General features: G+C 40.2%; 1 protein-coding gene across 1 annotated transcript in view; it reads right to left on the bottom strand.

Moving 5' to 3' along the window:
- The window catches only part of Snx16 (sorting nexin 16), a 33927-nt gene extending 18539 nt beyond the window's left edge, over window positions 1-15388 (bottom strand). The window contains exons 1-4 of the mRNA XM_080268111.1: window positions 15289-15388; window positions 8341-8583; window positions 3868-3956; window positions 1316-1464 (exon numbers count right to left, since the gene is read on the bottom strand). Of these exons, the coding sequence (XP_080124237.1) occupies window positions 1316-1464; window positions 3868-3956; window positions 8341-8567 (465 nt within the window). The 5' untranslated portion in view covers window positions 8568-8583; window positions 15289-15388. The remainder of the gene's footprint in view (window positions 1-1315; window positions 1465-3867; window positions 3957-8340; window positions 8584-15288) is intronic.
- Window positions 15389-24511: the final 9123 nt, after the last annotated feature.

Genomic DNA, 24511 nt, shown 5'->3' with positions numbered 1-24511 from the left:
AAATGGATGTAAACATGGTTGTGAAGAATTATACGTGAGTGGGTGTCAAGGTGGGAGACAATGATGCTGGTCAAGAAGTATGTGAATAGATATGGTACATGAGTGCAAGAGAAAGTGATGTATGAGGTTGTTGAGACTTGGGAAGCAATAGAGGATTAAGCTGGCTGGATGAATTTTGTTTGCAGGTGCACAGGACAAGGGTATGGAACCTCTTTTAAAACTTATACTGTAGTTGTTAGACAGATTAACTAACACGTAACATGAGGTGCATGTGTAGGAATGATTATGCCTGTGAGGTGGAGTTAGGATTACAGAGCTTGAATGGTGAGTGAATGAGAGTGTGGCCCATTTCACAGGGCATGCTATTGATTACTTCTCCCTCAATCATGCTTTTTTTTTTTTTTTTTCCCCGGATACTAGCTCAATACATCTTTGGGTGAAAAAAAGAGGTTGAAACAATGACAACGATGATGACAACAACAACGATAATGGCAGTGACAACATAAAGGAGGAGGAGGAGGAGAAGATATCCCTTGTGGAGATGAAGTTAATGAAGAGTATATCTAACTCCTTCAGATTTCCAAAGATGAAGAAACTGTCAAGTGACAGCAAAAATAAAATGAGATTTATGTCACCAGATTGAAGGGGCTAGCCTAAGCAGTCAGGTTGTGCTGTGAAGAATCTGAGTTGATACAACTTGCAAGCATTTGTCTCATTTGTGACTTATTATTTAGATTGCTTAAGAACTTGATTATTAATAACAAACAAATATATCCACGCACAAAACAAATACAAATACTTGTCAGAGGATTTAAATATCATCATCATCATCATCATCATCATCCAATCCTACATTGCCCCATGAGGAGCGTAGGAGCCCGGGGCTAGGCAGTTGGTCCCGACATTTAAGATGAGATCATTATTTTAATATATCTTTCTGGCTAGTGCACAGCATACATCTCAGTGAAGCAACCTTCACTTAACATAGCAGTCCCGACATTTAAGATGAGATCATTATTTTAATATATCTTTCTGGCTAGTGCACAGTATACATCTCAGTGAAGCAACCTTCACTTAACATAGCAGTCTTTAAGAAGAAAGCTCCACTGTTTAGTGAGGAATCAATATATAACATCTTAAACAATATACAGGACCATATACCCATACATTCCTCACAACTTCCTTGCCCAACAGACTTTCTTCTTTCCTTACTTCAATTCTTATTCTCCATATACTGTACCTTCTTTCCCCATCCCAAACAGGTCAGACATACAGTAATTGGTCTGATAAACAGATAAAACTGAATATTTCTCACAGTGAACCGGGATCTCTCTTCCAGAACCTCGTATCCAACAATAGGCATACGGTAGAGACAGGAGTTGGTGGTATTGTTGTTGTCAGGGGTGGATGGGAAGCCTAGTGTAGCCAGAGGCTCAGACAAAGGTGATGGGTCTGTAGCTGGCCCTCCTGTTTCAGATGAAAGGTGACATTAGAACAGAGGTGGAAAAGGTAAGCAATGCATTCAAAAAGCATTAGCTCCATGTAAGCCAAACAGAACCCAATGCTATACACAAGATGAAAACTTAAAATGGGAGAAAAAATATCTATATACTTCAAATGGTTTTGGGAAAGGTTGTGGTTAAGTGCTACAGATGTGGTTTACTAATTATTTGACCACAAAATCAATTAACTAAATATTTACATTTCACTATAACAGCCTTATCTTCCACATTATCCATAAATTTGTCAAAGAGACATCCTCACTATTATCCTCATGCAAGTCCTGAATGGCACAGTCCTAGTACATGTCATTACTGTCAGTAAGGTATTAGCATCAAAGAGTTACATATTATGACAGTAGATATGTAGCATCATACAATATGCTTTGTGAGGGAAAACTGCTGGATCTCATGGAATGGACTGTCTACTGTCTATGCCAGTGTTGGATACACAGTCTAACCTCATTAACCACCTAATACTCTACCCATACCTCTCATGTTGTAGGTGACACTATGACTGGAATATTCTAACAAGTCTAAACTACACTGACAATGATGATGATAATGATGATGATCAAGGGGATGGCAGTGCAGATTCTGAGTGATGAATAACCATACCTTCAAACCATCCATGCATAACAACACGGGAGAGGGAGCTTTTTGCTAAGCCATCTTGGTGAGGAAGCAGTCAACATAATGCATAATTTTTGCAAACTGGCATAGGTTAAAAGGAAAATACAGGAAAATGAAAAATAGGGGAGTAACAGTTCTTTTGTACAAAGGGAAATTTAGTAAGGATAAGGAAGAATTTAAGGAATCACTATGGGATCAGTCTGCTGAGAATAAAAGGGAAGATGTGTGATAAGGGATTTACATACAGAATGCAGTGCATTTCAATAGAAAACACAGACAAGAAACATGGTGTCTTGAGAAATGGTAGGGAAATGAGGATGGTAATAATATGGTGAAAGGGGGAGTATCTCAAATCTGAAGTGTTTAGATGATGCAGTGTTGCTAATAATGAACAAGACTTGGCAGACTAGTGCAAAGTTTTATGGATGGATGTTCGAGTCATCTTTGAATGAAAAAGTACAAAGGACAGAAGTAAGTGATAGTTGTCAAAAAAGTGAATTTGTTTCATGTGCTTGTGAATGAAGCTGACTTGAACTGGTGAGAAACGGTGTAACTGAGAGCAGCAACAGAAAAGTGAGGGATATGTGCAGAGGAAATGGAAAGCAGAGCGGCACAGAGCAAGCGGCTGGTGCTACGAGGGCTTAATACTCAACAGCGGTTGGAGCGTGGGGACTGTAAGAGGAATGCATGACGGCATTTTAGCACTCACATAAATATACATGGGAAAGAGATTTTCATGAGACAAGAATATAAAAACCTAAGAGTAACAGTAGTGGACATGGGATAATTAAGGAATGTGTGTGGAGTGAGCAGAATGGATAAGATAAGAAATACTGTACTATGATTCATCAAAGATGTGGAGTAAGAAAGTACAGTATGTTGACAATCAGACTGAAGAGTGTGTGTGCTTGAATGGATGATCATACGAAGAGAATGGAGGTAAGCTAGGGGGATGAACTGGGTATATGTGAGTTTGAATGTGGGAGCGGGCACGGTTAGCTATGAAGTTGGATGGATATTGTATACGAGTGTAAAAGAATGCAAAGTATGTTAACTGATGAGGCTAGGAAGATGATAGGGGTCTACACTGGCTGAATGAAATGTGCATAGAGGAGCACATTACAAGAGTAAGACATCTTTCTCTTTTAAATTAACAGCCTAGCCAATCACTTTTTATTCTGTCTGGCTGATAATGTGTAGCTAGTACAATTATAGGGAAAAACAAAATAAATACCCTGATAGTTGGGCCTGTGAGGTCGAATAAGTATATAATTCCAGGAACTTGAATTGTGAAAGAATGAATGAATGCCTGGCCCATTTCATTGGGCATGCAGTTGATAGTTCTCCCTTACCATATTTCCTTTTTACTTGCTTTCAGGATCCAAACTCATCCTATCTTTAGGCAGGAAATGGGTGATGATGATGATGATGATGATGATGAGCATGAGTTTTTGCACAGGATTCTCCAAAGGAAGAATTATACAGGACGATGATGAGAATGACAACAACAAGGATGACACTGATGATGCCAATGACAACAATGAAGCTAATCACAATAATAATGACGATAATTATGATGATGATGCTTATGATAATTAAACTATAAAATATATATATATATATATATATATATATACTGTATATATATATTCAGATATAGATATACTTCCATACATCATACAAATACCTAAACTACAGCAAAAGCATTAGTATAATGATGCAAGTAAACAGTTACCTGAGTCAGTGGTATTATCTGAGCTGGGAGTGGAATCCGAGGAGGTCAAGTTACCGGTGGAGTTGTACCAAGCACGTCGTCCCATGTTTCTGCATCATTATTATGCATCATTATTATTATTATAACCATCTTGCATTGGAAAAAAAAAATGTGCAATATATTACAGCTATTATAAAGAATAATGTTTGGAATCATATCATGGTTAAATACTTCACTGAATAAAAACTGACAAGGGATTGAATGATAAGTGAATGAGTGTGTAGCCCATTTCGCAGGGCATGCTTTTAATCAATTCTCCCACTATCATTTTCTTTTTCTTTTTTCTTGCCACTTGGACCCTATTTCACCCCACCTGTGGATGGGAAAAAGACATTGGATGATGATGACAATGATATCCATTGTAAACTTTTGAACAAAAGCCACAGTATACAGCAATTAATACAACACTAATGCATATATCATAGATCAAGATAATTCATTCACTCCAATGATGCAGAGTACTCTCTGGTTAATCTTGCTATCTCCATATGAATTTACTCACCTTTGGGAAGACTCTTTAACCCGTTAACTGCTCTACACAGCCTGGGCTGTTCCGAGTGCGACTGCTCAATACAGCCCTGGCTGCGCAGGTGAATTTCGAATATAGTGCCATGGTGACCAAGGCCGACCCATGCAAGCATGTTTGAGCCTTCAAAACCGAAACCGAAACCGAAAAAGAAAATGAAAACTATACATTCCAATAGGGAATCAGACACTTTGATGTTCATCCATGGCTTTACCAAGGTAAATATTGAGCTAATATTTCGTTACTAGGGTAGACTGCCCAATGCAGACGCATTTTTTCACACCTTTTTTTTTCATTGCGTTGTTGTTGTCAGCCTGTACCAGATTAGAAATTGGGGGCAGGGGGGATAAATAGCTAAAAGATTATATTTTCAAAAAATATGATCAGTTTTTCTTTCATTATTTACAGTTTAGGAGTACAATGCAAATAAGACATGCGTCTCGTTAGGATATAAAAACCCTAATCTGACACCCCTTGACTTAAGGAGACGCAATAGTGTTAAACAAAAAAAAAAAAAAAAAAGTGCCAAATTATAACTTCTATAGCTGCTAGAAAGCAGGAAACAAAGAATGCTACCTTAGACTGTAGGCTTACAATGCTTAGTCAGCAGAAGTAATTGAGATTTGCAGTATATAAATCAAAATTAAAAAAAAAGGCACAGAATGTATCTCAAATTACTCAGTTCCTGCATTGGCTCCATGTAGGATGCAAACATAAGACTTTAAATGATGCAGGGAAGTGATACACCAATCATTTATCAACTACTTATGATTACTGTATATGCTGAAGCAAAACTAAACTAAAGCTGTACTAAGAGACATAAAAAAAGTAAAGGCTTTCTGAGAATTGGCATAGGCCTAGTTGTTCCTTGGCTTAAATTACTTTTGAAAGTAAGAGGTGATTGATACTGTTATGGTAGATGGGAAAATAAAGCCCTTCAAACGATTCTGTTTTTAGGTGCACTTGACATAGTTTTTAATCATGCTCTAGCTGTAATAACGATCAGATTTCATGCACCTGGAAAGAAGTAAAAGGTTAGTATGATTAAACAGTGAGGGGACCGTGCATTTCACTTATTAGAAGAGTTTATTTATGACGCCATAAGGAAACGCAACCAGGCCACCCTATGCACAAGCACGTCTCTATAAGCATTACGCAGTGCGTCTCCATAGGTACTGTTCTACTCTTCTTGTTCTCAAGGTGGTAACTCCGTCTATGGTGAAGGAAACCCAACCTTTTTTATACCAGACATAGAGGTAGGGTTGGCATTCTACCAGTGAGCTTTATGACCCTCTGGCTCCACCTCAAAAAACTGCGTCTGCATAAGACATCACCTCGTTTTACAGTACCTATGGAGACGCACTCTCCCCTCCCTTCAGGCATGCAGGTACAACTCTTCTGGTCGTGCAGTGGTATTCTTCAAGCCATGCACAGTGCACCAGCAACAACAGAAAAGAAGATTGTATTAGGGAAATGAGAAAATCGGCCTTAAAAAAAGTGAAATTCTTAAGATTTCTGTAAGAAATCTGTTGAAAAACACACTTTCTTTCACATGACCTCAAGTTGTACCATTACATAGGAAAATAAGATGATGATACCGCAGGAGACTCTCAGGCGATGGTTAAAGAATGTTTTGGCACACTACTCATGCTTCCATCTATTCATCCCCCGTATGTGGAAGTTTTTTTGTTCAAATGCGTCTCCTTCGGATCTTGAATTTGGCTCTCTATTGTATTTTGTTTTTCTCTTGGAGGGAACTGTTACTGCGGGCTCATGGCCTTTGGTTCCTTCTTCCTCGCATAATAAAAAAAAAAGTGCGTCTCCTGTGGCACATTTACCCTATATACTCTGGCATGTGTTCTCTCAATTCCTAAGGCACAATTTGGCCCTTGGGAAATTTCATTTTTACCCCTATGTCTGCAAACAACGGACACCTCCAAAAAAATGCCATGCACAGTTAATGGGTTAAACTGCTTCGCTGAATACAGTGCATTATTTCATTCACCACTGAAGTTCTTTTTAAACAATCTATCTGTCTATCTATCTACAGTACAACCAGATGCCTTAGGCTAACCCCATAAGCCGTGACCACATGCAAACCACCTCCATGTTGTCCTGTCCCCTGCCATTTCGATGCCCTCCCCTCTCTCATACACCTCTCCACTTCATCCCTCCAACTCAACCTCGGTCTCACTCCCCCTCTCCTTCCCTCCACCTAACTCACATACACCCTCCTAGTTAGTCTCTCATTCGCCATCCTCTCCATATGGCCAAACCACCTCAACATATTTCTCCTAATGCTTTCTATCACATCCACATTCACACCACAATGCTCCTTCAATTCCTCATTTCCTAGTCTGTCTCTCCATGTACAGTAACTCCACATGCTCCTCTCAAATAACTCACTTCCATTGCTCTCTCTTGACTTGTGTCCTTCCACTAAGGTCCAAGCTTCACTTTCATATGTTAGAATGATGATAACAATATTGTCATGCACCAGACTTTTTACTTCTATGCTCACATCCCTATTTCTTATCACTGCTTTCAGTGAACCAGCAACCTGTCTTCCATGCTGCATCCTTTCAAGCACTTTATCCTCCAAACTTCCATCCTTACTCATGACACTAAACAAGCACTTATATGCACACACATTTTCCATTTCCTAACTATCCAGCCTCACTGTGCATTCTCTGATTCCCTTTCTCTCAAAGACCACAACTTTACTCTTCCCTACATTCACCTTTAGATTCTACTTCCTACATACTCTCCCAAACTTAATCACCAAGCCTTGCAGTTCCCCTTCATTTTCACTTAACAATACAGTACAGGAAATTTCCAAATGCTGACCTCTCTCAATTGGGCCATTCCAACATCCACTGGCCTACCTTGTATCTCTTTTATAAATCCATCCATATACGAACTGAACAACCATGGAAACATGGCACATCCCTGTTTCAATCCAACATTCAGACTGAAAAATTCACTCAGTTCATCATCCACATGCACTGCAGCCCTAGTGCCCCCATGCATACTCTTCATGCATTCAACAGATTTGCATTTACTCCAAATATTTTTAACATTTTCCACATTCCTTGTCTATCCCACTCTTACATGTTTTCTCCAAATCCATGAAGGCAGCATACAACTTCTTTCCCTTCTCTTGAAACTTTTCCATTACACACCTTAGGATGAATATCAGATCTACAAAACCTCTTCCTCTCCTGAAACCTCCCTGCTCCTCTCCAACAAATTCCTCTGTTATTTCCCTGACTTTGTCAATAAGTATCTTACTGGCTAAATACTTTTCCTATTACACAAAAAAGACAAATGCCCCTATGATTATCACAAACTTCTTTTCCCCTTTTCCTCTGTACAGAGGAATAATTACACCTGCCTTCCAATCCTCCGGGACTCTACCTTCCTCCCAGGTCAATCTGCACATCTTCCATATCCATGGCACTACTATCCCCATTCCATACTCGAGCATTTCACCATACACTCCATTAGTTCCAGAAGATTTCCCCCATTTTGACTTTCTTCATTACTTCCACTGCTTCCATCCTACTGATCTCTCCTTCCCTTCTCATCTCCCTCATTCTTCAAGCCATTTCCCAGTCACTTGTACTAGCGTTATTTTCATTCTCTACGTTTAACCATTCCTTAGCAGGTTCTGCTCACTTTTTCTCCCTTCTCCACCAGCAATCTGCCATTTTTGTCTTTCACTCCCCTACTACCTTCTTTAACGTCCTGTATTTCTTTTTTAAAATGCAGTTGAATAAATCCTTCATTCACCCTTTCACTTGCAGATGTTATTCATATCCAGTATGTTGCTGAAAATCATCTGGAGAGGGCAGGAAGAGAATAAAAACATGTCATTCGACTGAAGTGGTTAAACCTGAAAGACTTACCTATCCTCCTGAGCTGGAGGTGGTGCAAGGAGACTGGTGCTGCGGTTCCCATTGGATGTGTTGGAGATATGATTGTCTAATACCCCAAGATGACTGATGACCTCCTCTTGCACACTCTCACAGTTTAAGGCTTCTCTTGAGGGTGCCCGTGAAGTCACTCGAGAAGACGTGGGTGTGCCTTCACGTGAGGCAGCTTTACCTCGGTTCACTGCTGCTACTCGGGACATCCTGCCACTTTGTTATCTGTACATAAAGAAGAGCATATGGGTTAAGGCATTCCAACTTGAAGTTGCCCATACAAAAATTGCAGTATGTGAGTTAAGGCTCCAATTGGAAAAAAATACCAGCATGTGGGCTATGGCATTCTAATCGACGTGACCCATACGGGTTTCAAATCAAGAAATGGTTTAGGCTAGTGTTAACATCCCATTCAGGGTACAGTGGCTAGTCAGTCATGTCCTCAATTACTAAACTCATTAGCCAACCCCAAGGCCCACATGCTCCTCATAGGACAGTAAAAGACGTAACAATGCAAAAAAGCTTCCTTTAAATTTACTGCATACTAAATACAATCAAGTTTTTCATAATTATGGTACTGTCATCTTACAAATTTATCCAAACTGCACAGCTCCCTCTTTGTATTTCTTACAAAGAGCAATAGTCATAATGATACAGACTGAGACAACTACTTAAAGGATCAAACACTTACCAGTACTCTTAATCACTCAAAACTTCTTTGGCAACTGCTTGAAGGACAATCAATTGCTTCCACTTATCAATGCTATCGCTCTTTATCTCTAAGTTACCTTTATCTACTCTCCCCTAAGAAGGGAAGTCTGTTCTATCACCTGACACAACTAACCCTCTCATGGTTGGGACAACTCTAGTAGCATTCTATTCCAGCTAATGCCAGATGATTTTATTCAGCTGAGAGCAGCTTGTAGGGCCATAAGTGTTACTACTGCCACCACTGAACCTTTTCATGGTCAAAATCCTGGTATTTTATTGCAGCCAATGCCACATGATTTTATTTGGCTGAGGGTGAGCCACAGGAGTTTGAGTTTTAATACCATTAGCTCATATCAGCATCAACAACCCAGACCATCTACCAGTGGGTGAGTACCAGTATGAAAATAAAGCAAGATGAAATACTACACATAACAATTTACGATCATCAGCCATCCAAGGCCCACTACTGATCAAAGGCTTCTCCCACCTTTCTCCTTGATATGTGGGACTGTGTTAATCTCTGGCATGTGCAGACAGGGTGGAACAAAGCAGCTGTGACATCTGCTCAGGAGCCAAAGTTTCTTACTTCCCAGCACCTCACCATGGGAATGGACCATGGTCTGGCCTTCATGAGGCACTGTCTACCACAAGGGAGTGCATGTTCCCTACATGGTGCATTATTATCTGTAGTCCTTGTAAGACTGGCCCTCTGAAGCAGCTGTTTAGCTGTGGTTAAGGGGTTTGCTCAGTGAGACAGATATAAGTTAAGCAACAGAAACAACAACTACTGCACCTCATCTTTCCACCTCCTATATGACCTTGTCCTACTAGCCTACTCTTACCATTTTGGATGTCCAGCCTTTACTGTCACTCCATCTGTTATTTTTTTCTTTTAGCTACATGTTCCACTCATTAGAAATACAGTTCAGTGTATAAACATACACAACATGTCTTTGCCTTTCCTGGGGGTTACATTATGTAGACACATGTGAGAAATTTATTTCTGTAAAGTAGCAAAACCATTAAAATCAGGCTCTTACAGTTATTTCACACACACACACACACACACACACACACACACACACACACACACACACACACACAGACTAACTGTCCCACCCCTTATAGTACAGTATAATATATGTACAGACATTCAGCAAACCTGAAATAATCAAAGCACATACTGTTACACACCAATTTACCCTTGCTCGCCATTTCGTTGGACAGTTTACCACTGCAAACCTTGAAAATCATGAGCATGAGTCCTTACAAGTGACCTACTGAATGTGTAAGGCTGAACAATCAAACATAACCTAGTTCTGAGATGGGGTATCCATAAGCTTAGCAGCAGAAGGTAAATACAGCCCCAGAGCTTATGTTAGGTGTGTTGGGCATATTTGATGTCTGCTGAAGGCAACAAAACCCATTTATGAGAGTAGTTGTGCTTGTGTGGAGATAGTGGGAGATGATCCACCTATCTATCTATAGCTGGATGCCATAATCCTGTAAGGGGTGACCGTTTGACTTTGAGTCAGTTGTTTTACAGGGAGGGGCACTAATCCTCCACCAACCCACTTGCTGACATGTAAGGAACATATATGGGTTGGTTATATGGTTACCACCCAGTGCTGTAAATGTTTTTTTGCCTTACACGAACCCATTAAGCTTGTCACTCAATGTAAAGCCACCTGAAAAGGAAAGAGTAATAAATAGTGACAGGAAAGATGGGAGAAACAGGAAGAAGGGAGGACAAATACAGAAAAAGAATGATAATGGTGAAGGAAGAAGTAAGCCGCACAACATCAAGTGAGTGGATGATGATCGCCACCACCTACCACCATGGATGATGATTATTGAGATTTTTGTTTTAAAGCGTGTAAAACAGGGGTGTTATATTGCTTTGGTTGTTCTCTTTCTCATATATATATATATATATATATATATATATATATATCTATCTATCTATCTATTGCCAGACGCCTCAATCATGTTTGGGGTGGCCACAGACAAATCGCCCTGTCCCCCGCCATTTCACTGCCCTGCTCCCAACTCACACCCCCCTCTCTCATATACCTCTCCACCCCATCCCTCCATCTCATCCTCGGCCTCCCCCTCCCTCTTCCCCCCTCCACCTCACTCACAAACACTCTCTTCGTCAGTCTTTCACCCTCCATTCTCTCCACATGGCCAAACCACCTCAGTGTGTTCCTCATAACACTTCCTATCACATCCACATCCACACCACAACGCTCCTTTATATCCTCATTCGTCAGCCTGTCTCTCCATGTGACTCCACAGGCTCCTCTTAAATAACTCATTTCCACTGCTCTCACTCTTAACTTGTGTCCTTCCAACAACGTCCAAGCTTCACTTTTCCACTTCCATGCTCACTTCCCTGTTTCTTATCACTGCTTTCAAAGAACCAGCAACCTTTCTTCCCTGCTGTACCCTTTCAAGCACTTCACCCTCCAAACCTCCATCCTTACTCAACACACTACCCAAGTACTTAAACGTACTCACACTTTCCAATTCCTCACCATCCAATCTCACTGTACATTCACTGACTTCACCCCTCTCAAAGACCATCACTTTACTCTTCCCTACAATCACCTTTAGATATATATATACTGTACATAGATATATACGGTACTGTACATATATATATATATATATATATATATATATACCGGTATACATATACGGTATATATATATACAGGGATATTTGAGAGCTAATCTGCCTGTAAGCTAATGATGCAGTTATGATGGCAGAAAGTAAGAATGATTTGCAGAAGGTGCTAGTGAATGAGTCTGAAAGAATTTGCATCATCACCATCATGAGTCTGCACGAGAACGAGCAAAATACTGTAGCTAATGGTATTTGAAAGGAAAGAATATGACACAATAAACTTTTCCATATCTATACTGTACCTGTACCCTTTTTTTTTTTTTTTTTTTTTTTTTTTGTCAGGTATAATATACTGTATACATCTCGTGGTGCTTTCCTGTACAGGCCTAGTTGCGAAGGCCAATAGCATTTCTATAGGAATCATAGTTGGCTATTATGGTCATTTTACTCAGCAGTCTTTGGCAAGAAAAAATATATCTGTTTCTCCCACATCAGCTTATTCACCTGACTTAATCACCTGAGACTTCTAATTATTCTTCAAACTGATGCTCATGATGAAAGGACTATAACACTGATGGGACTAAAAACATCCAATCTAAAAATACTGTATGAGCATCCTGATGAGTATCATGAGAGAAGGTTTCTACCAATGATTCCATCAGTGCTAGTAGCACTGACACAAGTGTAGACAAGGGTGGGGTGTACTCCGAGGAGGATAACTGAAGGGAAAAAAAAAAAGTTTGCCAATCATTATCAAAATTTTTTTGTTCACTAACAAATTTTATGACACTTCATGACTCTGATCACCATTTACAATTTCCCCTTCCTCTACTCCTAATTACTGGACAGGAATATCTCAACAAATGGTCAGAGGAACAAGAGCAGGGAAAGTCAACCCTTTTTTCAGAACAAAAAAGGAAAGTCTTAAGTCAGATCCACATGAACTATCATTATACCCACTACCCCATTCATCACCACCACCACCACCACCACCACCATCATCTCTGATGGATTGTTCCCTCCTATGAACCTACAACAGAGGAACTGCCACCAGGCTAATTTGCCCTCACATAGCCTACCAGTACCTCTCCCACTTTCTCAGCTATTTCATATTCTTTTCCCACTTGTGTACTGCTCTACTCTTCCGCAGACATCAGGTCCACTTCTTCCATTATCCTCATTTTCATTTTCAAAGGATTTTCCTTAGTTCCCTATTTGTTAAGTTGCTCTACCAGACCTTTTATCTTACCAGAGGTATGGTGCCGTACCTCCATGAATCTGGGCTGTGGAGTTCATAAATAACAAACTAACACATTTGTAAATGAATCACATGGATAACACTCTGAATCAATTGGTGAAGTTCCAGTTTCATTTTCTTCATACAGTAAACTTATAACAAGTTTGTGCACTCATAATAGGCTAATAAAACTTTGATGAAGATAATCAGACAGTACATCCTGTGCTATGATTGCTCATTTTCCATGTGGAATACAAGATGACCAACTTTTATTTTTTAAGAGGCATGGAAACATACAGTAACCCACTAAACCTATCAAAATGGGTTAAACTAGTTTAATACTATTAAGAATTGGAGTCTCCTCTACAAATAAGAGGATCAAAACCTTGATACAGTCTTGTTACATTTGTAGGCATCTACTGTGAAATTACTGACCATTACCGTATTCAAGGTAAATAAAGAATTAAGGTAAATATAGAATTAATAAATAAAATATAAAATTAATAAATTAAATCTATAATATGGAATTAATAGCCTAAATGCTGCTGTTTGCTGAGGAAACAATAATGCTGAGTGAAGATGAATGGGAGTTGCAAAGTTTGGTGAATGAATTTGGGACACTGTGTAAGAAGAGGAATCTGAAAGTTAAAGTAAACAAGAGTAAAGTTATGGTGTTTGAGAGAGGAATGAAGTCAAAGAATGCACAGTGAGGTTGAATGGTGAGGATATGGAGAATGTGAGTGCATTCCAGTGCCTGGGTAGTGTGATGAGTAAGGATGGAAGTTTGGGGGATGAAGTGCTTGAAAACGCAAAGCAGGGAAGGAAGGTTGCTGGTTCACTGAATGCAGTGATGAGAAACAGGGAGGTAAGTATGGAAGTTAAGAAGTCACTGCATAATATTACAGTATTGTGATCCCTACCCTCACATATGGAAGTGAAGCTTTGACCTTGTTGAAAGGACAAGTCACAAGTGAGAGCAGTGGAAATGAGTTACCTGAGAGGAGCATGTGGAGTGACAGGTTGACGAATGAAGTGAAAGAATGTTGTGGGGTGGATGTGGATGTGACTGAGAAAATCAGAAGAAAAACACTGAGATGGTTTGGAGATGGAGGGATCGAAGAATGAACTACTAACTAAGAGGGTGTATGTAGGTGAAGTGATGGGAGGGAGAGGGAGGAGGAGACCAAGGACGAGGTGGGGGGAGGGAGATGAAAGGTATATGAGGGAGGAGGGAGTAAGTTGGGGGGAAGGCAGTAAAATGGTGGGTGACAGAGCAACTTGGAGGCATCCTGTCTGAGGCCACCTACTGCTGGATTAGGGCGTCTGGCTATAGATAGATCGACAGATGTTTCTGCAAAACAGGAAGGGCTGGAAAATCAACTTTAGGGGTTAACATTCATCAATACTGCAAATACAGTATGTTCAAAAATCTAAAGGACCATACACACAGCTACCTCATGAAAATATACGTTAGGGTCGAGGTTCAATGCTAGAATAGGCTTTTTTTTCTTAATGCCTTTAAACCGAAATTATTCCTTAGTTCATAAAATAGTAAATGTATGCTTCAGCTACTCGAGGCTGCAGAAGGACCTTACCAATGAAATTCATATTCTTCCAGTGTGTTTTCTGTATTCTTTTGACTACAGTATTTTCAGGGTGGTAAATTACCTTTTCCTGCTGAAAAGTTTCCCAGTTTTTACCATCACATTCCCTAAGTCGTACCTGCAATTGTTGCTTCTAACGTGATGGAAGAATCTTACGCAACATACTCAAAGGTGGATTTTGTTTCCCAACTTCCCAACTCAATGCTAGGTTAGGTTAGGTCACACTGGGTTAAGTTAGATTAAATTATCAGGTACAGATAAGGTGGTGTGGGTTAAACACTTAGGACAGTCCCTTCTGCCATTACGCTGAAGAATCAAATGAGTTGACAGCAAGACGGCTATAAACAACAAGGAAACAGATTTTGCATTAAACTTTAACACCCCAAAAATAATAAAAGAAATATAACTATCAGGAAGAAAAGCAAATGATTTGGTTTGGTGTTTCTACTGCTTCAAATAAAGTGTACGTTTATCCATAAAATTAACCATTTTTTTAGGTAATATTGAATAATTTCCTGGTAATTTCCCAATGAAAGTCAGCCAAACACACCCAATTTTGATTCTGTGCAAAAGGCAAGGGCAGGTTGACACGAATCTAACCTCACTTTCTACTCATAACACCAAATGCAGAAGTCTACTGCAAAAAGAAGTTAAACGAACAAAGTGTCTTCGTCACACCACTCCCCCTGATGCCTAAAGCTACCATTAGCTTCTCTCCACAAATACTAACAACTGATAAGGGCCACTTACCATCATACACTGGATAAAACGGGTTCTGGTAAATAAATGAACACAAAACGTAGTAATTCCAGCTATCTTCAGGACCTCCCACCGTGGGCATGCAGATGAGTAATCATGGAGGTCTATAATATTGTGGAAACAAACTGTACTTTGCCGCTTCACTGTCATGTATTTTGTCATCTATCCCCAATTATATGTAAAAAAAAAAAAAAATTATTATTCCTTACCAGTTTCACATCCTCAAGGCAAAACTGCAATGAAAACGAAAAATTTGCTCCGTACTTACTTGCCAGCTGTCTGAGTCACACATTTGTAAACAAAGCACGTTGTTGCCAGTTGCCTTTCAGATTTTTAAAATAATTTTAATTGGCATTGTATATTGAAAATAATTATTTTATATGCTTACCTTGCCAACTAATGATCACCCATTTACCATCTGCACAAGACGCTTACTTACTGACATTAGCTCAAAGAAACCCGAAGAAACCTATTTCACGTCAATTTGCCCTTTAACTTACTTCCTGCTTACATGTGACAGGAACGTGTGCTATTTTTGTTCTTCCAATGACTGAACTGTATGTTCTGTGGAACTCCAAACGGAAGGGGCGGTGGCCACCTCTTCCTTTACGGGCTCCTTTTTCGTATTTTTTCGACTACTGATTAAACTTATATGACAATTTGGTTGGTATTCGGATATGCTTTAAGAAATTAATCTCATTTAACCAAACCAACAAAGATTATACTGTACGCAGATAGATAGATAGATAAAGCACTAGCCAAGTGCAACAACAAAACTGGCGTCCCCCTCACCAAAACATCTCGGTAACTAATAATCATCGGATGTTAGAACAGATTAAGTTAATTTACTCTAGCAAAATAGGAATCGACATATTGGAGCTCTCTTCACATGGCTCACTCGCTGTTGCTTGCTTTGCCACCTCCGATGGACAAGCTGTCGCAGGTGGCAGCCAAAATACCCCCTCAGAGGACATAAATCGAAGTCAAACTCGTAATGAACCTTTACGTTAATGATTTAGAAGATGAAGAGGAAATGTAATCCCAACGGGCTGAAGACTGCCACTCGGTAACCTGGTAGTAGAAAAGCAGTATTATAACCTCTGATTATAGGGGAAAATCATATAGCTACACCGAAGACAGGGCAAAGACATGCTCTGCTCAATTCGCCAGGCTCCTTAAGCAAAAAATAAAAATAAAATTCTATATTTATATACCTAGGCTGCTTCCCCCCTCCCACCAAAAGGGGGGTAACCGATACAGGACGACACACTCCAATTTGCTTATCCATATACACACATTTACTCGTATCTTAGCCCAAGGGAAGAAGGGACAGATCCTCACTGCACCACACCGCACAAGCGTCAACTGCGCAGTGCAATCAGCAACAACCGCAGCAGGGCCCGACAGAGGGAGCTAGTTTACCCCTGCCACATCATAATGGACCCATCCCCTTACCCGCACCTCACCTGATCATCTATCAGACCAAATGTGAGAGAAAATCCCATCGGGGTCGCGTCACCATTTATTCATTCACTCTTTCTCTCCAGTCATCCTATCACGCGCAGTCACTCTTCCTTGCTCTACAGACATCCCTCTAGCATCTAAAGCACTCTTCAGACTCCATCCATCCTAATTGAGGTCTTCCTTTCAGCCTTACAAAAAATTCCTAATACTAATCAAGGAGCTGCACAACCCTAAACAGCCTAGATGGAGTGTAAGCTCATCAGCAGAAGATCACGAGAGATTGGGGGGGGGGGTAGTGATGCTTGGCCATCTCCAAAAAGAAGGGTGTTTCTGGACACCCCAGCAAGAGAAACATGGAAAATGCATCACACGATGCTCGATAACGAACCAATGAAACAAAAGGAAACGTCACCATGGCTCATGAGGTTTTCTAACAAGAGACCTATCATTTGCTCCCTAAGTCTGGGATGAATCCTCCCATCACATTTTATAATGACTGAGTTGTCATGTGCAGACTGAACCCTCTTCATCAAGATGTCTCCAAGTACACAGTTATTAATCGCACAGAGAGGTTGCTTCCAAGGCCGTGTAAGAGTGCTCTCTGGCCCGTATCTACACCTGTGGTTTGAGAATACATTTGCTCTAGATGCTGCTACATGAACTTCTCCAGTGTTTGAAGGGGCTGACATGATGGTCTTACACCTGATGATTCATGAGCTGAACCTATATAGGTCATAATAGAACTGTCCAGCTTCCTAAACAATTAAGTCTGTGTAGACCAGGTCTACCTCATAATTACGGTACTCTTGCAGCCAGGGATTACTGACGGTCGCCCATGCTCAAGACAGTGGAAAAAGATAGGGTACGGACACCTTGAGAGGCCCGTTGTCAATGACGGAGTGTGCAGAGAGTGGAACCTCCGTCGATCACCCGCAAAATGGGGCCAGAATTTCTTCACTACAAGAACGCCATTGGCACCACGGACTTTCTATAACACCCAGTCAGTAGACTCAGTACATATTACATGTGAGGTCTGTTCTCTGCCTCATTATTGTAATGTGCCGGCAAGGGTGACTGGTGTCCCCATGGGTGGGTTGGAAGGGGAAATGTTCCCCCGAGCCAGACCATGTTAGATCATACAGCCTTGCTTGGTGACAGGAGGGCGATACCCCTCCTGGCATGGCAACTACCGGGCGTGGCTAAAACTCACGAATCCCTGGTCCCGAGTCCAACGCTCTACCACTGATCCACCCTAGCTGCCCTCAAGGGTGGGATGGAGTCGACACGAGTGCGACCCGTTCGTGGAAGGGAGTTCAAACGTGAGACACGCATCAAGAAGAAATGCAAGCATAACATGATCCATGAAAAGCAGAGGTATGCATTATCGCCATGTCAGCAATGCTATTACCGCAATAACTGTATACATACGAGGGATCATCCTGAAGACATGAGAGGAGCTAGCTGCCCACACCGAGAGTCGAACCCTGATAGTGGCTGCCGCACCAAGATTCGAACCCTAATGCTAGCTTCCTGCACCAGGAATCGAATCATGCTATTCATTAAAATACTAACTACTCGTCACTGCAGGAGCTGAACATGTCGCGTTGCGCATGGCGGTAGTAGGGGGGCAGGATTGGAAAGGACCGGTAATGTATATAATAATAATGCCACCGACGGAGGCCCTATGACCTTCCGTAGATTCAAAGATTGGGAAAAATCCTCATATAAATCTCTCACGAACAATTTCCTGAAGAAAAGTAAGTCAATCTTACCTCAAAATAGCAACAAACTTCAAGCACTGACTTCGGTACAGAGCAAGTAGATAATACCACGAAAGGACAACTTGCCTTTGCTGGTGATATCCCAACACAACATGCCACATACCATCATACCGTCTGCTTGTGGCGGATCCATGAGCCATCGCCGAGCTTGAGTATTACCTCATGACAGCCACACGGGACAGCTGTCTGAAATTGAGTTGATCCGGGTTTTGTAAGTTGTAACAGATGAAAACATCGGCAAAATTGGCATGTTGTATTAAAATCTTTCCTTGAAATTGACTTATTACTTATTCTTAATTTAGAATAGAAAAGATTATGAACTTATGAAATTATTTATAAAATATATATGAAAATTATAAATCTTATTTATAACCTGGATAATAATTCAGGCGATAACCTGAGGAGTGTTGTGTACGGGAAGGGACGGGCTCAGCCTTTTAAGTTACTCTGTATATTGTAGGTAAGTTGATAATTGGAGATACCTGTACTGTTAATTGTTTGCAGCTTATCATGCATAAATTATATTTGGTGATTTTGTTGGCCTGAAAGTTGCTTATTAGGTAAGCTTGGAATTTCTGTCCGTCATGTCTCAATATCCAGATATGCTAATCTGCTCGATATGTTCAGTAAATAATACCCAAGTTAGGACTTTATTATTTCTTTACCAAACGGGCGTAGCCTTTCCATATTCTTTCACAGATTACTATTATTCCCGGATTGCTACACCTGGGCCATTTTATAAACTTACCTCAGAAGGCTATAAACGAGGATTTAGAATGCTTAAATATTCTGCCATTGCTGCCGGTAGTTGGTCGTGTTTAACGTTTCTAATGCACATTTTTTCATTTGTAAGCTGGCAGTCAAATGCAAATGAGGTTAGGTTGGTTTGGGTTTGGTTTGGTTAGGGTAGGTTTGGTTGAATCATTATGTTTAACCTAGCTTTGACGTGGGATACACTGACGTGTCCAGCCAGAGCGATGGTTGGTAAACAGTGTGGCCAGTCAGAATGATTGTTGGTCAACACTGCCGTGGGCAATCGAGCCATTTCCTTAAATACCCCAATATAGGTACTGTGTACTGTATTTTGTTTTTCTCCAATCACTTCTTGCAGTCACAGTTCAACAGTTAACTATCTGTACTGCATGTCTCTCAATCTATCTATCGCTTCGATCCCGCAAGGTGTGGCCATAAACAAATGGCCACCATGTCACCCTGTCCAATGCCATTTCACTGCCCTGCTTCCAGCTCACATATCTCTCTCTTATATCTCTCTCCACTCTATCCCTCCATCTCATCCTCAGCCTTCCCCTCCCTCTCCCCCCCTCCACCTCAATCGCATACACTCCGCAATAGTCTCTCATTTTCCATCCTCTCTGCATAGCCAAACATCCTCAGTGTACTTCTCAACACTTTCTATCACATCCACATCCACACCAGAGCAGTCTTTCACTTCCTCATTTGTCAGTCTGTTTCTTCATGTAACTCCACATGCTCCTCTCAAATAACTCATTTCCACTGCTCTCACCCATGACTTGTGTCTTTTCAACAAGGTCCAAGCTTAACTTCCATATGTTAGAGTTGGTATCACAATACAGACATGCAGTGAATTTTTTACTTCCATGCTCACTTTCCTGTTCCTTGTCACTGCTTTCAAAGAACCAGCAACTTTTCTTCCCTGTTGTACCCTTTCAGTCACTTCACCTTTTATACCGTACTTCCATGCTCACTTCCCTGTTCCTTTTCACTGCTTTCAAAGAACCAGCAACTTTTCTTCCCTGTTGTACCCCTTTCAAGCACATCACCTTCTAAACGTCCATCCTTACTCATCACACTACCTAAGTATTTAACTGCACTTACATTTTGCATTTCCTCCTCATCCAGCCTCACTGTATATTCAGTGACTTCACTACTCTTAAAGGCCATAGCTTTACTCTTCCCTAAATACACCTTAATATTCCATTTCTTACACACACTCCTGAACTGATTCACCAAGCCTTGCATTTCCCCTTTGTCTTCAATTAACAATACAGTATCATATGCAGACAACAGTTCAGGGAGTTTCCAAACACTACCCTCTCTTAATAGGTCACTCCAGCATCCACTGCCCAACCTTGTTTCTGTTTTATAACCCCATCCATATACGGACTGAACAGCCATGGGGACATGACACATCCCTGTTTCAATCCAACATTCAGATAGAAAACTTCAATCCACACACTAGCTACAGCCCAAGCACCTTCATACATACTCTTCATGGCATTCAGCAATTTCCCATTTACTCCATATATCCATAATACTTTCCTCATTCCGTGTCTGTCCACCCTGTCATATGTTTTCTCCAAGTCCATGAAGGCTGCATACAACTTCTTTCCCTTCCCTAGGAACTTTTCCACTAAAGACCTTAGAATGAATATGTGATCTACACAACCTCTTCCCTTCCTAAAACCTCCCTGTTCTTCTCCAACTAATTCCTCTGTTATTTCCCTAATTCAGTCAATAAGTATCCTATCATATACTTTTCCTACTACACTAAGAAGACAAATGCCCTTATGATTACCATACACTACTCTTTCCCCTTTTCCTTTGCACAGTGAAATAAAATACCTGACTTCCAATCCTCAGGAACTCTACCCTTGTCCCAGGTCAATCTGCATGTATTCCATATCCACTGTACTACTATTTCTCCCCCATCCTTCAGCATTTCACCACACACTCCATCAATTTATGGGGCATTCCTCATTTTGATTTGCTTCATTGCTTCCACTTCTTCCATCCTGCTGATTCCTTCCTGTATTCTTACCTCCCTCCTCCTCCCAGCCATTCCTCACATTACTTTCATTCTTTATGTTCAACAGTTCCTTAAAGTGTTCTCTCCATCTCCTCACTTTTTCTCCTTATTCCACTAGCATTATACCATTTTTATCTTTCACTCCCCGACTTACTTCATTATCACCATATCTAACTTTCCTTACCTCTTTCCAGAACATTCACTTACATTCCCTCCACTTTATACTCAAATTCCATCCAGATTCCTCTTATATACCAAAATTAATTACCTTGTTGCTTACAAGGTAATTAATTTTGGTATATATGAGAAATCTGTATGGAATTTGAGTATAAAGTGGAGGGAATGTAAGTGAATGTTCTGGAAAGCAACGTTGGGTCTGGTTAGTACTTGGATGGGTGACCGCCTGGGAACACCAGATGCTGTTGGCATCCCTACGTGTCAAGTGGGGTTGGTGGAGGATTAGTGCCCCTCCCTGTAAAACAATTAACTCTAAGCCCTTGGCCACCCTGTCTGGGATACATGGCGTCTGGCAATGAATGAATGAATTACCTTGTGATTGTGAGTTTGTTATAGGTGGAATTGCTGCGTCCGTTTGGTGAAGAATTACCAATCCTTCCTTCATTAGCTTCCATATATTCATACTGTCTCCCAGTGATTGTATCAAACATGAGAAGAATCTGTAGTATTGAAGGGGTTAGTAAACATACTGTATCTAACTCGTCCTGTCCCAAAAGTCTCCTGAGTTTAATAAAACCATCTGGAGATACAATGTCAAGAATAAACCAAAATGTGCATCATTGGAGTAAAGGAGATACAGCTGGTAGAGAAGAGCTTACTGAGGAGTGCATATGAAATTAGCTACATGGAGAACTGAGTACTGGTAAATAACTTTTAGTATGCAGGGTACAAAAGCAGAGTAAAAATAGACATAATAAGATGTGGTCCTGGAGAATTGAGGTACCAGGCACTGTATTAACCCCCTCTCACCAGTGATGTACTGTACTTTTGAATCGGTCCATTGCTAGATGGTTTTCTAACTTAGGAAGGATCTCCAGTGGTGGAAAGGATTATGAAAATTATGTCAAACCTTCCTGTTGGAAAAAGTCTCTTTTGAGTTTAATAAATTCTTTTGTTGATAGAAAATTTGGAAAAGAAAAAAAAAAAAGTCATCACATGATTGAGAGGGTTAAAGTAGTTTGTAAAGAATGCATGGAAAGGGAATATATGTATCTGTGAAATAGTAGGTGAATAAGAAAAGGAAGACTGGGATTGAGGTCAAGAAACTGAGCGGATGTGTATGTGAGGGAGGATTTTGGAGGAAGTGATGATGAGTGGCAGTCAGACTGATTGGGAGGTGTTTTTATTATGGACTGGGTGTCTGGCAGAAGGTAAGAGTGTGATATAGTGTCCAGATTCATACAGAGATCTGTGAGTGTTGAACATAATGGTTTCAAATATACAGGGAGACAAAAGTATGTCAAAATGTTGAATTCAGGGTGATTATAGAGATAGTACCCTAATGAGAGGCATTAGGAGATGTTAATAAATATAAGTGCTGGATTTCATTTGCTACGGTATGTTCTGATCTCCCACAAAATCTCTGCTTAATCGTATTGATTTAATGGTGATAGCTAAGAGCTGGCTGTGGCTGTACTATGGTAGAAGTTTTGAATGCTTAGAAAGTTTATGTAGACTAAACTTCAAAGGTAAATGCACAGAGACGAACATTTGCCTATTACACAGTTTAACCTCTTCTGCTCTTCACTTCCTTCTCTGGCTAATGCTGTATTCTTGAATTGAGAGATGCTTGGTATCTCTCTGTGTCCATAGATCAGTTTCTTACATAATGCATCAGGAAGGAGTGTGAGAGATACATCGGCATTGTGAAATACTTTACAGGCAGTAGAACATTAAGCAAAATTTTGTCCCTGGCTGTACTTTCAAACTGCAGTCCACTGTAATGTAAGTGGTGTAACTGTGTTACTCGACACATTTTGTGAAGTAATGAGTTTTTGTGGTTGCCCTTTGTGGAATGATAACTTTTTGCTGATTCATCATACCACAAGATAACCACATCCATTATCAGAACGTGCCGGCAGCTAAAGTTTGATCATAACTTGGAGGTCTTTAATTATACTTCATTTCAATTTAAAACTACAGTATATGGTACCCTGTGTTAGTGCTTGTAATATAGCCTAGGGATGTGGGGGCTCTTTGCAAGTGGGAAAAGACAGGAATAAACAACATCATCTGTACAAAGGAAAGGGAAGTCTGGGAGAAAGTAAAATCAGTCAAGGATCAGCTTGGGCATACAGAGGAAGGTATACTGTAGAATCTAAGTACGGTACTTACGAGAGGGTGAAGCATGATACAGAAGGTGGAGTAAGTCAGTGTAGAGTGGTTTTTAGTAAGGGAAGCTACAGTAGATATGTAGATCAAATGCATTTGTACTCAAATCACTCTCATTATGTTAAATCAGTTTTTTAGATCAGGGCTTCTGTGAGAACCAGGTTATGTCTGGAAAAAAACAAACGGTAATATTTTTGTGACAAAAATACAAAAGTGTAAACAGACATTTCATAGTGGATCCAGAAGTTGCACAGAGTGTTGGTAAGCAGCTAGCTACATGCAGCACAGTACCAGTATTCATTATAAGTATGGGATGAGTTCTAAAATATCACAACTTTGTACATACAATTACTACTGTAGAATGAGGGAAAATGGGAAATCCACTTCATAGGTAGCAGTGAACTTTAATAGGCAAATATTCATTGATTTGCAGCGTAACTACTTACTAGCAAAGAAGGATGTCAAAAAACAGTCATGATCAGCTGTTGTTAAAAGATCCTAATATGTACATTTTTGGATGGAAAGTAGTCATATACAGTATACAGAAATTACCTTTCAAGCATTTATTAACCCTTTCATTAATGGTGCCATTTTATACACTATTTTTGCTACCTCCAGACAGTATCAGAACCCTGCAGTCTGAAAAGTCTCTCCTAAGTTGAATAAAATACTCAGGTGATGGTAAGAATGAACTTAAAAAAAAAAAAATTGTGGGATTGAGCAGGTTAAACTCTTTGTATTAATGAACTTTTCTATTATTATTATTACATGAATCTGCCTTATGCCTTTATTTATTTATTTATTTATTTATTTATTTATTTACTGCTATTAT

Source organism: Coenobita brevimanus, chromosome 26 (assembly GCF_032717465.1).
Source record: "Coenobita brevimanus isolate Jiangsu-jjx chromosome 26, ASM3271746v2, whole genome shotgun sequence".
Taxonomy (NCBI): Eukaryota; Metazoa; Arthropoda; class Malacostraca; order Decapoda; family Coenobitidae; genus Coenobita; species Coenobita brevimanus.
Note: the sequence above shows the minus strand (reverse complement) of the source record. Positions and strands in the feature narration are given on the sequence as shown.